General features: G+C 39.8%; 1 protein-coding gene across 1 annotated transcript; it reads right to left on the bottom strand.

The window, feature by feature from the left end:
* Nucleotides 1–9321: 9321 nt before the first annotated feature.
* On the bottom strand, nt 9322–10389 carry LOC134378972 (olfactory receptor 2B6-like). The gene has a single exon (XM_063098253.1). The coding sequence runs from the start codon at nt 10387–10389 to the stop codon at nt 9322–9324; it is 1068 nt and encodes a 355-aa protein (XP_062954323.1).
* Nucleotides 10390–11721: the final 1332 nt, after the last annotated feature.

Below are 11721 nucleotides of genomic sequence, written 5' to 3'. Positions count from 1 at the left end.
GCAAAGGCCTTCAAAAATGTTTCCAAAAGCCTCTTCACCATGTTCCAGCTTCATCTGCCTCACCATTGGGAGCCACAGAAAGTGAAAATGCTCAATGTACTTCATTGACAGAAAACAGAGCTTTGCACTGTTCTTTTTAGAAGGAGAGGGGAGGATTGCAGTAGTGAATATTACATGGCCTTGGGAAGGACTTATGCTTGAAAGGCAATGATATGTGATGAAATGTTCAAATAGGACCCATCTGAGGAAGGGGCACTTCATGTGGATGGGGTTAACCAGTGTTGTGAAAAGAAGTGATTTTAAGATGCAGTTGCATTATGTTGAGTGGGAAAAGAGCAGAAGTCATGCTGAGGCTCATATGTGGGGAGAAGAGGAAGTTTACATGAAATACTCCTTGGCATGTAGTAATCTCAATTTACTACATTATTTTATTTGGGGCAGGGGTAGATTTTATGCATGTTTTGTATTAGATTCTATCTTTAATATTTGCAATTTTATATTTTCATAATTTTTAGCAGAGTGTTGAACTCAGGTAGATTGTTAATGTTTCCAGTCAGATACTAATTTGATTTAGATCCTAGAATTATACCATCTGTGCATTTATTCTCCCAAATTAGGGAACACAATAAAACACACTGAAGGATTTTCAGGAGACTGCTCATGTTTCAGAAGACTGCTCATGTAAGACCATAGAACACATCTTATTAAGGGACCCTAATCCATCATTTTGAAATAGCGATGAAGAACTAAAATAAGTAAAAATGATTAAATGCCATTTGTGGAGGTAGGTTTCAAGATGGCGGCGGCTGCGGAGGCTGGCGCGGAGTAGCTGAGGTGGAAAAGGTGGCCACTGGGCCTCAGGCAGCCGGGAAACTTGTGGACCTTCCTCTGGCCATCTCTTAAGGGAGGACTGCTGCTGCTTGCCGGTCGTGGGGGCTCAACGCCACTTTGCCCCCGGCAGGAGAGGCTGCCTCATTTACAGGCAACAGCTTTGAAGTGTGGAGCAGGAAAAGAACTGATTCTTAGCTGCAAAAGCGAGTCTTGAAACAGGGAACACGGCGCCAGGGCTGCTGTGGATGCAGCCAGGATCCCGGAGGCTGGGGCCGCACTGAAGGCGGCCAGCTGCCCTATTCAGGATTCGAGGTTTCAGGCCGGCATTAAAGAAGATTCCTGGGAGCGCCTGAGCGGCGCCGTGACTGAACAGCCCGAGGCGGCAGCGCCGAGAACACGGAAGGCAACAAACCAGAGACAGAGCGAGCGCCCGACCTGGCACAGCACTGTGAGTGATCCCTGGCACAGCTCTGTTCGGGGGGTGGATGCCCACGCGGCTCCCGCCTGCACCACCAGGCCACTCACTGCCCCGGTGCTGCCTCCATTTTCCCAGGTGCGGGCAGCTCCGCCCTGCTTGGCCATCACTGAGCCCATTTGCTTGGCCTGGCGCGGGGCTTTCCGGACCCTGCGGGCCGGCCTCCTCTCCCACTCCCTCCGCGGTTCTCTGGCGGGACTGGGGGTGTGTGGCGTCCCGACCAGTGTTGGGAGGGCTAGGAAGTACGGGCGGGCCGACTGTCACACCACCACACCCTGGACTCTGGCCCCGGTAAACTTCCTGTTACTGGGAGGCAGATACCATCTCTGCGACCACCAGTTTGGAAAAAAGCCTAACGAATTTCTGGTTGGGAATAGTGTGGTAGGAGAGTTCCCAGGTCCGCTTGAACCTGCCGGAGAGCAGGCTGCAGGCGGGCACTAGACTCGGTTTATACCGGGGGGATACAAAGGTGAACAAGACCCGAGAAAGATCTACACAGTGCTACAAAAGGCACCCAGAGAGACCGGTCATTTGTGCCTAGCAGAAACCTGGTAGACTTCCTGGGCGAGGCGGTGCTGAGCAGGGTCTTGAAGGCCCAGCTGATAGACGAGGGGTGCAGAAGACAGGCCCCAGCCCAGCACAGTGTGCACAGAGCGGGGAGACGTGCGGCCAGGGAGGCGGAGACTCGACAGAAACCACACACCCGGTGGGGTCGCCACTGCACGATCTAACAGCCTGGGCCAGAGCACACGGAACGGGGAGAAGTCCTGTACAGAAAGTGAAAGCTCAACAGAGATCACACACCCTGTGGTACGTGATCCACCAGCCCAGCAGAGTACAAGCTGACCAGAAAGGTGGCTCCCCGGAGAAGCCCAAGACCCGAGGCAACCACACACACAAGACACTAGAGGCCAACTGAGCAGTCACAGCGGGAGCCATACCAAATTGGCAACCACAGCAACATCCTAGTTAGTCATTAGTCTCAAACCGGTGGACTGTGAAACCCCCTGCCACAATGAATAAACACCAAAAAAAAGACACCAGAAATACAAAAAATCAAGAAAGTACACCACCAAAAGTTAATAAATCTCATACTCTAGATCCTATAGAACAAGAAGCCCTTGAAATAACTGACAAGGAATTTCGAGTGATAATTCTAAGGAAACTGAATGAGATACAAGAAAACTCAGCTAGACATCATGATGAAATGAGGAAAAGTATACAGGATCTGAAAGAGGAAATATACAAGGAAATCAATGTCCTGAAAAAAAATGTAGCAGAACTTGCTGAACTGAAGAAGGTATTCAGCGAAATAAAAAACACAACGGAGAGTTTAACCAGCAGGCTTGTCGAAGTTGAAGAGAGAACCTCTGAACTTGAAGATGGGCTGTTTGAAATAACACAAGCAGACAAAAAGAAAGAAAAAAGAATCAAGGACATGGAAGAAAATCTGAGAGAGATATCAGACAACCTCAAGCACTCAAATATCCGAGTCATGGGTATTCCAGAAGGGGAGGAAAATGGAGATTCCATTGAAAACATATTCAACAAAATAGTGGCAGAAAACTTCCCAGGTATAGGAAAAATCACAGATCTTCAGATCCAGGAAGCTCAATGATCTCCAAACGTATTCAACCCAAAAAGGCCTTCTCCAAGACATGTCATAGTCAAACTGGCAAAACTCAGAGACAAAGAGAGAATCTTAAAAGCTGCAAGAGAGAAGCGTCAAATCACCTATAAGGGAGCCCCAATCAGGTTAACATCAGACTTTTCATCACAAACCCTAAAAGCTAGAAAGGAATGGGATGATATTTTCAAAATACTAAAAGACAAAGATTGCCAGCCAAGAATACTCTACCCTGCAAGGCTATCCTTCCGAAATGAGGGGCAAATAGTATATTTCTCCGACAAACAAAAACTGCGGGAGTTCACTATCACAAGACCACCCTTACAAGAAATCCTCAAGGGAGTACTGGGTTTGGTTCCTGAAAAATAACTACCACTGCCATAAAAACCTAAGAAAAATCTAAACCCGCTAGTACAATAAAAATGGCATTCATGAAGAGAAAACAAGCTAACAAAAACACTATCTACAACCTAAGGAACCAACAAACAAAGAAACCAAACAGTAAATCAGAAAGCAAGGAACAAAAGACACCTAAGAAAACCAAACAACCAATAAAATGCTAGGAATAAATCAACACCTTTCAATAACAACTCTTAATGTTAAAGGCTTAAATTCCGCAATTAAAAGACACAGACTGGCTGACTGGATCAAAAAGCAGGACCCAACTATATGTTGCCTACAAGAGAACCACCTCACCCATAAAGATTCACACAGACTAAGAGTGAAAGGATGGAAAAAGATTTACCATGCAAACAGAAAAGAAAAACGAGCTGGAGGGGCTATTCTTATATCTGACAAAATAGACTTTAAACTAAAAACCATAAAAAGAGACAATGAGGGACACTACTTAATGATAAAAGGACTGATCCATCAAGAAGACATAACAATCATAAATATGTACGCACCCAATGTTGGAGCAGCCAGATTTATAAAACAAACTCTATTAGACCTAAAGAAGGAAATAGACACTAATACCATAATAGCAGGGGACCTGAACACTCCACTGTCAATATTAGACAGATCATCTAGGCAAAGAATCAGTAGAGAAACACAAGATCTAAACAAGACTCTAGACCAATTGGAATTGGCAGATATCTACAGAACATTCCACCCAACAACCTCAGAATATTCATTCTTCTCATCAGCACATGGATCATTCTCCAGGATAGATCACATATTAGGTCACAAATCAAGTCTCAATAAATTCAAAAAAATTGGAATTATCCCATGTATCTTCTCAGACCACAATGGATTAAAACTAGAAATTAATAACAAACAAAACTCTGGAAACTATACAAACACATGGAAATTAAACAGCATTCTACTTAATGACATATGGGTCCAAGAAGAAATCAAGCAGGAAATCAAAAAGTTTATTGAAACTAATGAAAACAATGATACATCATACCAAAACCTGTGGGATACTGCAAAAGCAGTATTGAGGGGAAAATTTATTGCATTAAATGCTCACTTCAGAAGAATGGAAAGATGGCAAGTGAACAACCTAACACTTCACCTTAAAGAACTAGAAAAACAAGAACAATCCAATCCTAAAGTTAGCAGACGGAAAGAAATCATTAAGATCAGAGCAGAACTGAATGAAATTGAAAACCAAAAAACAATTCAAAAGATCAACGAATCAAAAAGTTGGTTTTTTGAAAAGATAAATAAAATTGACAAACCATTAGCATGGCTAACAAAAAAAAGAAGAGAGAAGACTCAAATAACAAAAATTAGAAATGAAAAAGGCGATATTACAACTGATTCATCTGAAATACAAGGAATCATTCGAGACTACTATAAACAACTATATGCCAACAAATTTGAAAATCTGGAGGAAATGGATAAATTTCTGGACACACACAAGCTCCCAAAACTGAACCGTGAAGACGTAGAAAATTTGAACAGACCAATAACAATAAAGGAGATTGAAGCTGTTATCAGAAGGCTCCCAACAAAGAAAAGCCCAGGACCAGATGGATTCACAGCAGAATTTTACCAAACATTCAAAGAGGAAGTGACACCGATTCTTTACAAACTATTCCAAAAGATTGAAATGGACGCAAATCTCCCAAACTCATTCTATGAAGCAAACATCATCCTGATACCAAAACCAGGTAAAGATATAACCAAAAAAGAAAACTACAGGCCGATATCCTTGATGAATATAGATGCAAAAATCCTCACTAAAATACTAGCAAACAGAATACAGCAACACATACGAAAAATTATTCATCACGATCAAGTGGGATTCATCCCAGGGATGCAAGGTTGGTTCAACATACGCAAATCAATAAATGTGATACACCATATTAATAAACTCAAACACAAGGACCATATGATCATCTCTATAGATGCTGAAAAAGCATTTGATAAAGTTCAGCACTCATTCATGACAAAGACCCTCTATAAGTTAGGTATAGAGGGAAAGTATCTCAACATAATTAAAGCCATATATGCCAAACCCACTGCCAATATCATCCTGAATGGGGAAAAGCTGAAAGCTTTTCCTTTAAGAACAGGCACTAGACAAGGATGCCCACTCTCACCACTCCTATTCAACATAGTGTTGGAAGTACTAGCCAGAGCAATCAGAGAAGAGAAGGAAATAAAGGGCATCCAGATTGGAAAAGATGAAGTCAAACTGTCCCTGTTTGCAGATGACATGATCCTATATATCGAACAGCCTAAAACCTCTACAAAAAAACTGTTGGAATTGATAAATGATTTCAGCACAGTAGCAGGATACAAAATCAACACACAAAAATCAGTAGCATTTCTTTTCTCCAATAGTGAACATGCAGAAGGAGAAATCAAGAAAGCTTGCCCATTTACAATAGCCACCAAAAAAATAAAATACTTAGGAATTGAGTTAACCAAGGAGGTGAAAAATCTCTATAATGAGAACTACAAACCACTGCTGAGAGAAATTAGAGAGGATACAAGAAGATGGAAAGATATTCCATGCTCTTGGATTGGAAGAATCAACATAGTGAAAATGTCCATACTACCCAAAGTGATATACAAATTCAATGCAATCCCCATCAAAATTCCAAAGACATTTTTCTCAGAAATGGAAAAAACTATTCAGACATTTATATGGAACAATAAAAGACCACGAATAGCCAAAGCAATGCTCAGCAAAAAAAATAAAGCTGGAGGCATAACACTACCTGACTTTAAGCTATACTACAAAGCTATAATAACCAAAACAGTATGGTACTGGCATAAAAACAGACACACTGACCAATGGAATAGAATAGAGAATCCAGAAATCAACCCATACACTTACTGCCATCTGATCTTTGACAAAGGCACCAAGCCTATTCACTGGGGAAGGGATTGCCTCTTCAGCAAGTGGTGCTGGGATAACTGGATATCGATATGCAGGAGAATGAAACTAGATCCATACCTCTCACCGTATACTAAAATCAACTCAAAATGGATTAAGGATTTAAATATACACCCTGAGACAATAAAACTTCTTAAAGAAAACATAGGGGAAACACTTCAGGAAATAGGACTGGGCACAGACTTCATGAATACGACCCCAAAAGCACGGGCAACCAAAGGAAAAATAAACAAATGGGATTATATCAAACTAAAAAGCTTCTGCACAGCAAAAGAAACAATTAAAAGAGTTAAAAGACAACCAACAGAGTGGGAGAAAATATTTGCAAAATATACATCTGACAAAGGATTAATATCCAGAATATATAAGGAACTCAAACAACTTTACAAGAAGAAAACAAGCAACCCAATTAAAAAATGGGCAAAAGAGCTAAGTAGGCATTTCTCTAAGGAAGATATCCAAATGGCCAACAGACATATGAAAAAATGCTCAACATCACTCAGCATCCGGGAAATGCAAATCAAAACCACATTGAGATACCATCTAACCCCAGTTAGGATGGCTAAAATCCAAAAGACTATGAACGATAAATGCTGGCGAGGCTGCGGAGAAAAAGGAACTCTCATACATTGTTGGTGGGACTGCAAAATGGTGCAGCCTCTATGGAAAATGGTATGGAGGTTCCTTAAACAATTTCAAATAGATCTACCATACGACCCAGCTATCCCACTGCTGGGAATTTACCCAGAGGAATGGAAATCATCAAGTCGAAGGTATACCTGTTCCCCAATGTTCATCGCAGCACTCTTTACAATAGCCAAGAGTTGGAACCAGCCCAAATGCCCATCATCAGATGAGTGGATACGGAAAATGTGGTACATCTACACAATGGAATACTACTCAGCTATAAAAACGAATGAAATACTGCCATTTGCAACAACATGGATGGACCTTGAGAGAATTATATTAAGTGAAACAAGTCAGGCACAGAAAGAGAAATACCACATGTTCTCACTTATTGGAGGGAGCTAAAAATTAATGTATAAATTCACACACACACATACACACACACACACACAAACCGGGGGGGGGGGGAAGAAGATATAACAACCACAATTATTTGAAGTTGGTACAACAAACAAACAGAAAGGACATTGTTGGGGGGGAGGGGGGGAGGGAGAAGGGAGGGAGGTTTTGGTGATGGGGAGCATTAATCAGCTACAATGTATATCGACAAAATAAAATTAAAAAAAAAACAAACAAAGAAACAAAAAAAAATAAATAAAACAAACAAACAAAAAATAAATCATAATAAAATGTTAATGTTACATCTGGAGAAATAAATTATACAATGCCTTTTAAAAAATAAATAAATAAATAAATAAATGCTATTTGTGGACAGATTCCACTTTGGAAAGAATAATGGGATTAAGAAAGCTTGGGGATGTGTATCAAAAGGCAGAAAATAATATAAAAATTGTATTTTTTATTCACAATGAATGCTTATTCATGATTTCATAAAAAATGATGTAGAACTATATGAATGTAGAATTAACTTTTTAGTATTTAGGTTTGCTTTATGATACACAGAGCTATAATATTACGTATAAAATTCAATGTCCTCTGAAAGAAATAATTTAAAACACTTTCAATTTTTTTCTAGTTTCTCTTCTCCTTCTCACTTTCACTCTCTGTGACACACACATACACACACACACCCTTGAATCTTTGAATTAAGGCAAGGGTGGTAGTATACACCCTTGGTAGCAAAAAAAGTATAATCAAAGATAATAAATGATTATCCTCAAAAGGCACACAGCTGGTACTTCATTCTGTATGGAAAGGGCTACATTTACCCATTATTGAACATAATATCTGAGTTGCATTTTAGGCAATGACGTTGAGTTTTTGCTGAATTAACTCTATTTTGTCTAGGCATCTTTGGCTAACATGTATTTGTGAGGCAGTTTACAGCAATGGGTTATAAAACATTTTTTCAGGATAATTACTTTATGCAACAGCACAAAATGTAATAATTTTTTGTGGCCCTTTACCAATTTCTCACTACCCTTGCCCCGCCACCCCCATTCCCTCCTCTGGTGGCCTCAGTTCCATTCTCTCCTTTTGAAGGTTCAACAATTCTCATGATTGTTGTGTCTTTCTTTCTATTTATTTATTTATTATTTTTAGTTCCCACTTATAAACCTTTTTTTTTAATAAAGCCAATGGATCAACCAAGGTTTGGAATTTGACATGGTTGTCTCATAACCACATGATGAAATAGAACTAACCCAGTCAAGTGGTGAAGGAAGCTGCCTTGTTAAATGGGTAAAACGTGAGTGACTTAGTTTTCTTAAGTTAGAATTTTTTCCACCTTAGGATTTTCTACGACTGTTCACTGTCCAAAACACCCCGCTGTTTTCTGTCTTTCTCCAGAGTAAATTCTATCTGTATTAACCAAGGCCTTATTGTGGTGTACCACAATGGCATAAGATTTATATTTAAAATCACCACCTCTAACTTTTTTATGAATTTATCTTTCCATTTATATGCTTTTGACCTAATAGTCTCTTGATTTCAGTTGCCTCTGGGGCCTTAAAAAGGCCTTTGAGGGTGATATAAATGGACGTTGAATGTTGGAAGTTAACTAAATGGTGTCAATACATGTTGATTAAAATTAACTGAGGATAGTACTGGCATGGTATTCTAAAATATGGTATCATTTCTAATTTCTTGGGATTCATTTATAAACAGGTTATGCTAAATATGTTTTCTAAACTTTCTAAATATCTTTTTCTGTAGCTATTACACCATTTTTCTCCCTGAAACTTGATTAACTAGTAGTTAGGATAAGAGAAAAAAGAGACATTGACTTGGTGGAATTCAATATTGTGAAACTGATATTTTTGTAAGTGGTAGGCGTTATGTAGATTTCACCAGGAGTTGATTGTTTCTTTCTTGGTCCTGTTCCATTTGAGAACTTTGTGCCATTTGACACACTATCCATCCTTCCTTCCTAGATCTTCTTTTCAGAGATCATCTTGTCTTGACCCCAAACTCCTTAGTCAATGCCCTTCTCAGAGCAGCTTTCACATCCTTGTTCCTCAATGTATAGATAAATGGGTTGAGGGTAGGTGTGACAATGCCATAAAAAAGAGCCATGATCTTCCCTCTGTCATGAGAATAGCTGGAGGGAGGCTGGACATACATACTGATGGCTGTAAAGTAGAAGAGGGAGACGACCAGCAAATGTGAAGCACAGGTATTGAAGGCCTTCCAGCGACTTTCAGCAGAGTGGATTCTCATTACTGCCTGAGCAATGAACATGTAAGTGCCCAGGATGAGAGTGAGTGGCACCAGGAGTAGCAAAGCCCCTAGTACGCTGAGCTCAGCTTCATTCACATGAGTATCAATACAGGCTAGTTTCAAAAGGGCAGGAACTTCACAGAAGAAATGGTCCATCACCCTTTGTCCACATCTTGGGGCCACCACTGTGAGAGTGGACTGGACAAGGGAGTTAGCAAAACCACTAAGCCAGGTTCCAACGGCCATGTGAATACAGCGTCTTTGGTTCATGATGACTGGGTAGTGAAGAGGCTTGCAAATGGCAGCATAACGGTCGAAGGCCATGATGGCCAGAAGTATACATTCAGTAGAACCCAAGGCCAAAAAAATATAGAGCTGGGCAACACAGCCTCCGTAGCTAATGGTCTTTTCTGGTCCCCTAAGGTTGACTAGCATCTGTGGGACAGTGCTGGTAGTATAGCAGAGGTCCAGAAGGGATAGATTTGAGACAAAAAAGTACATGGGACTGTCAAACTGAGGATCCAGTCGGGAAACTAATATAATGGAGATATTTCCAAATAGGGCAAAGAGGTAGGCCACCAGAAAGATTACAAAGAGCGGTGTCTCTAGCCAGGGACGGTCAGAAAATCCCAATAAGATAAAATCATTGAGCGAGCTCTGATTGTTGATCCATGTATTAGCACTGATAGGTGAAATACTAGCCGAGACCTCTAAATACCCACTATTAGGAATGGGTATCCATGGTAGGAGGAAACCACTGACAATTAGATACCAGAGATGCTGAGATGAAATTCTCATTTTTGCTCTAATCTGCATCTATATCCTGATTGCACTAAAATGATGTAGTTTGTGTCATTTATGGTAAAATATTGAGTTAACAAGGTCAGAGTAATATTGAAAGACTGCTGAGAAAGGAAAAACAATAGAGCATCAGCAACATAGTTGGGAAATTTTGCTTCTTTAATGGGTGTCTTCTGGTTAGCTACTCACTCTCTTTGGATTTTGAGATCCTTTCTTCTAAAATGTTTAAAAGTACTTCCATTAATGCTACATGTCATAGATATTTAATGGTGACAACAGAATGTAGATTCAAACAGATTGGGAAAAGGCAGAGCTTTCCCCAAATAGGTTGAACAAAGAACACAGTGAGGAAGGCAGGTGGCTCTGCCACTGAGGCAGAGCCAAGGGGTCTTGTCATGTTCTTCTTCTTCACACTGATCCTCGTCAGAAACGTCATGGGAACTGGAGCTCTTCACAAAATCTGCGTGATGAAAGGGTGGAGTGTTAGGCCTCTTTGTACCCCTTTCAAGCTTTCATACTGGTCCTACTCAGAAAATTTAAAAATAGAGGGAAAAAACAAAAAGTTCAAACAAGATAATACACACAAAAAACAATTAGACCTTAGAAATTTGCTTGCTGTGAAAATGCTACTCAAAAAAAATCTGGATAAATTTGATAAAATTTTAACCTCTGCAAGAAATCATCAGAAAGAGTTCAAATGTTTGGATCCCTGTATATGAATTTCTAATCCCTCAGGATTGTCATCCGCACATACAAACTTAATCATTTCCCCTCTCTTCCTTCTTTATTCTCATGTCTTCTCATTACTTACACTATCTCTACCACCTAAGTTGCCTTTACCCTGCTCTTTCCCCATCCAAATCACACAATTCCTTTATGATATAATTTCTAAAGAATAACTCCAATGGCCATTTTTTCCATTCTCTACAATTCTAAGTTTCTTTTTGATTTAACTCATATTTTAGTAAATTTGCGTTGTATTTTCTCTAGTTGCTTTCTCCAGTCATTTCATTTGGTAGCTGTGTGACTTCGGAGATGTTTTTTAACCTTTTCGTGCATCAATCAATTTTCTCATCTTTAAAATGAGCATAATTATACCCATCTTAATATACAGATTAAGTGATATTATGTAAATTGAAAACATAGCTTAGTTCTTGTCTTATGCTAATAATTCAATAACTATTAACAATTATTATTTATTTACCTAATTACTAATTCCCAAACATATCGATTGTACTTGTCTTCTTTTTGTGCATCTCTACACAGTGTGTAGTGATATTTGTAGTAAACAATAAACGAATATGATCTGATTGCTAGGAAATCAGCTCA

This window comes from Cynocephalus volans, chromosome 5 (assembly GCF_027409185.1).
Source record: "Cynocephalus volans isolate mCynVol1 chromosome 5, mCynVol1.pri, whole genome shotgun sequence".
Classification (NCBI taxonomy): Eukaryota; Metazoa; Chordata; class Mammalia; order Dermoptera; family Cynocephalidae; genus Cynocephalus; species Cynocephalus volans.
Note: the sequence above shows the minus strand (reverse complement) of the source record. Positions and strands in the feature narration are given on the sequence as shown.

Bases quoted from the DNA above. Each gene is read 5' to 3' on its own strand.
- LOC134378972 (XM_063098253.1), bottom strand. From the start codon at position 10,389: ATGAGAATTTCATCTCAGCATCTCTGGTATCTAATTGTCAGTGGTTTC.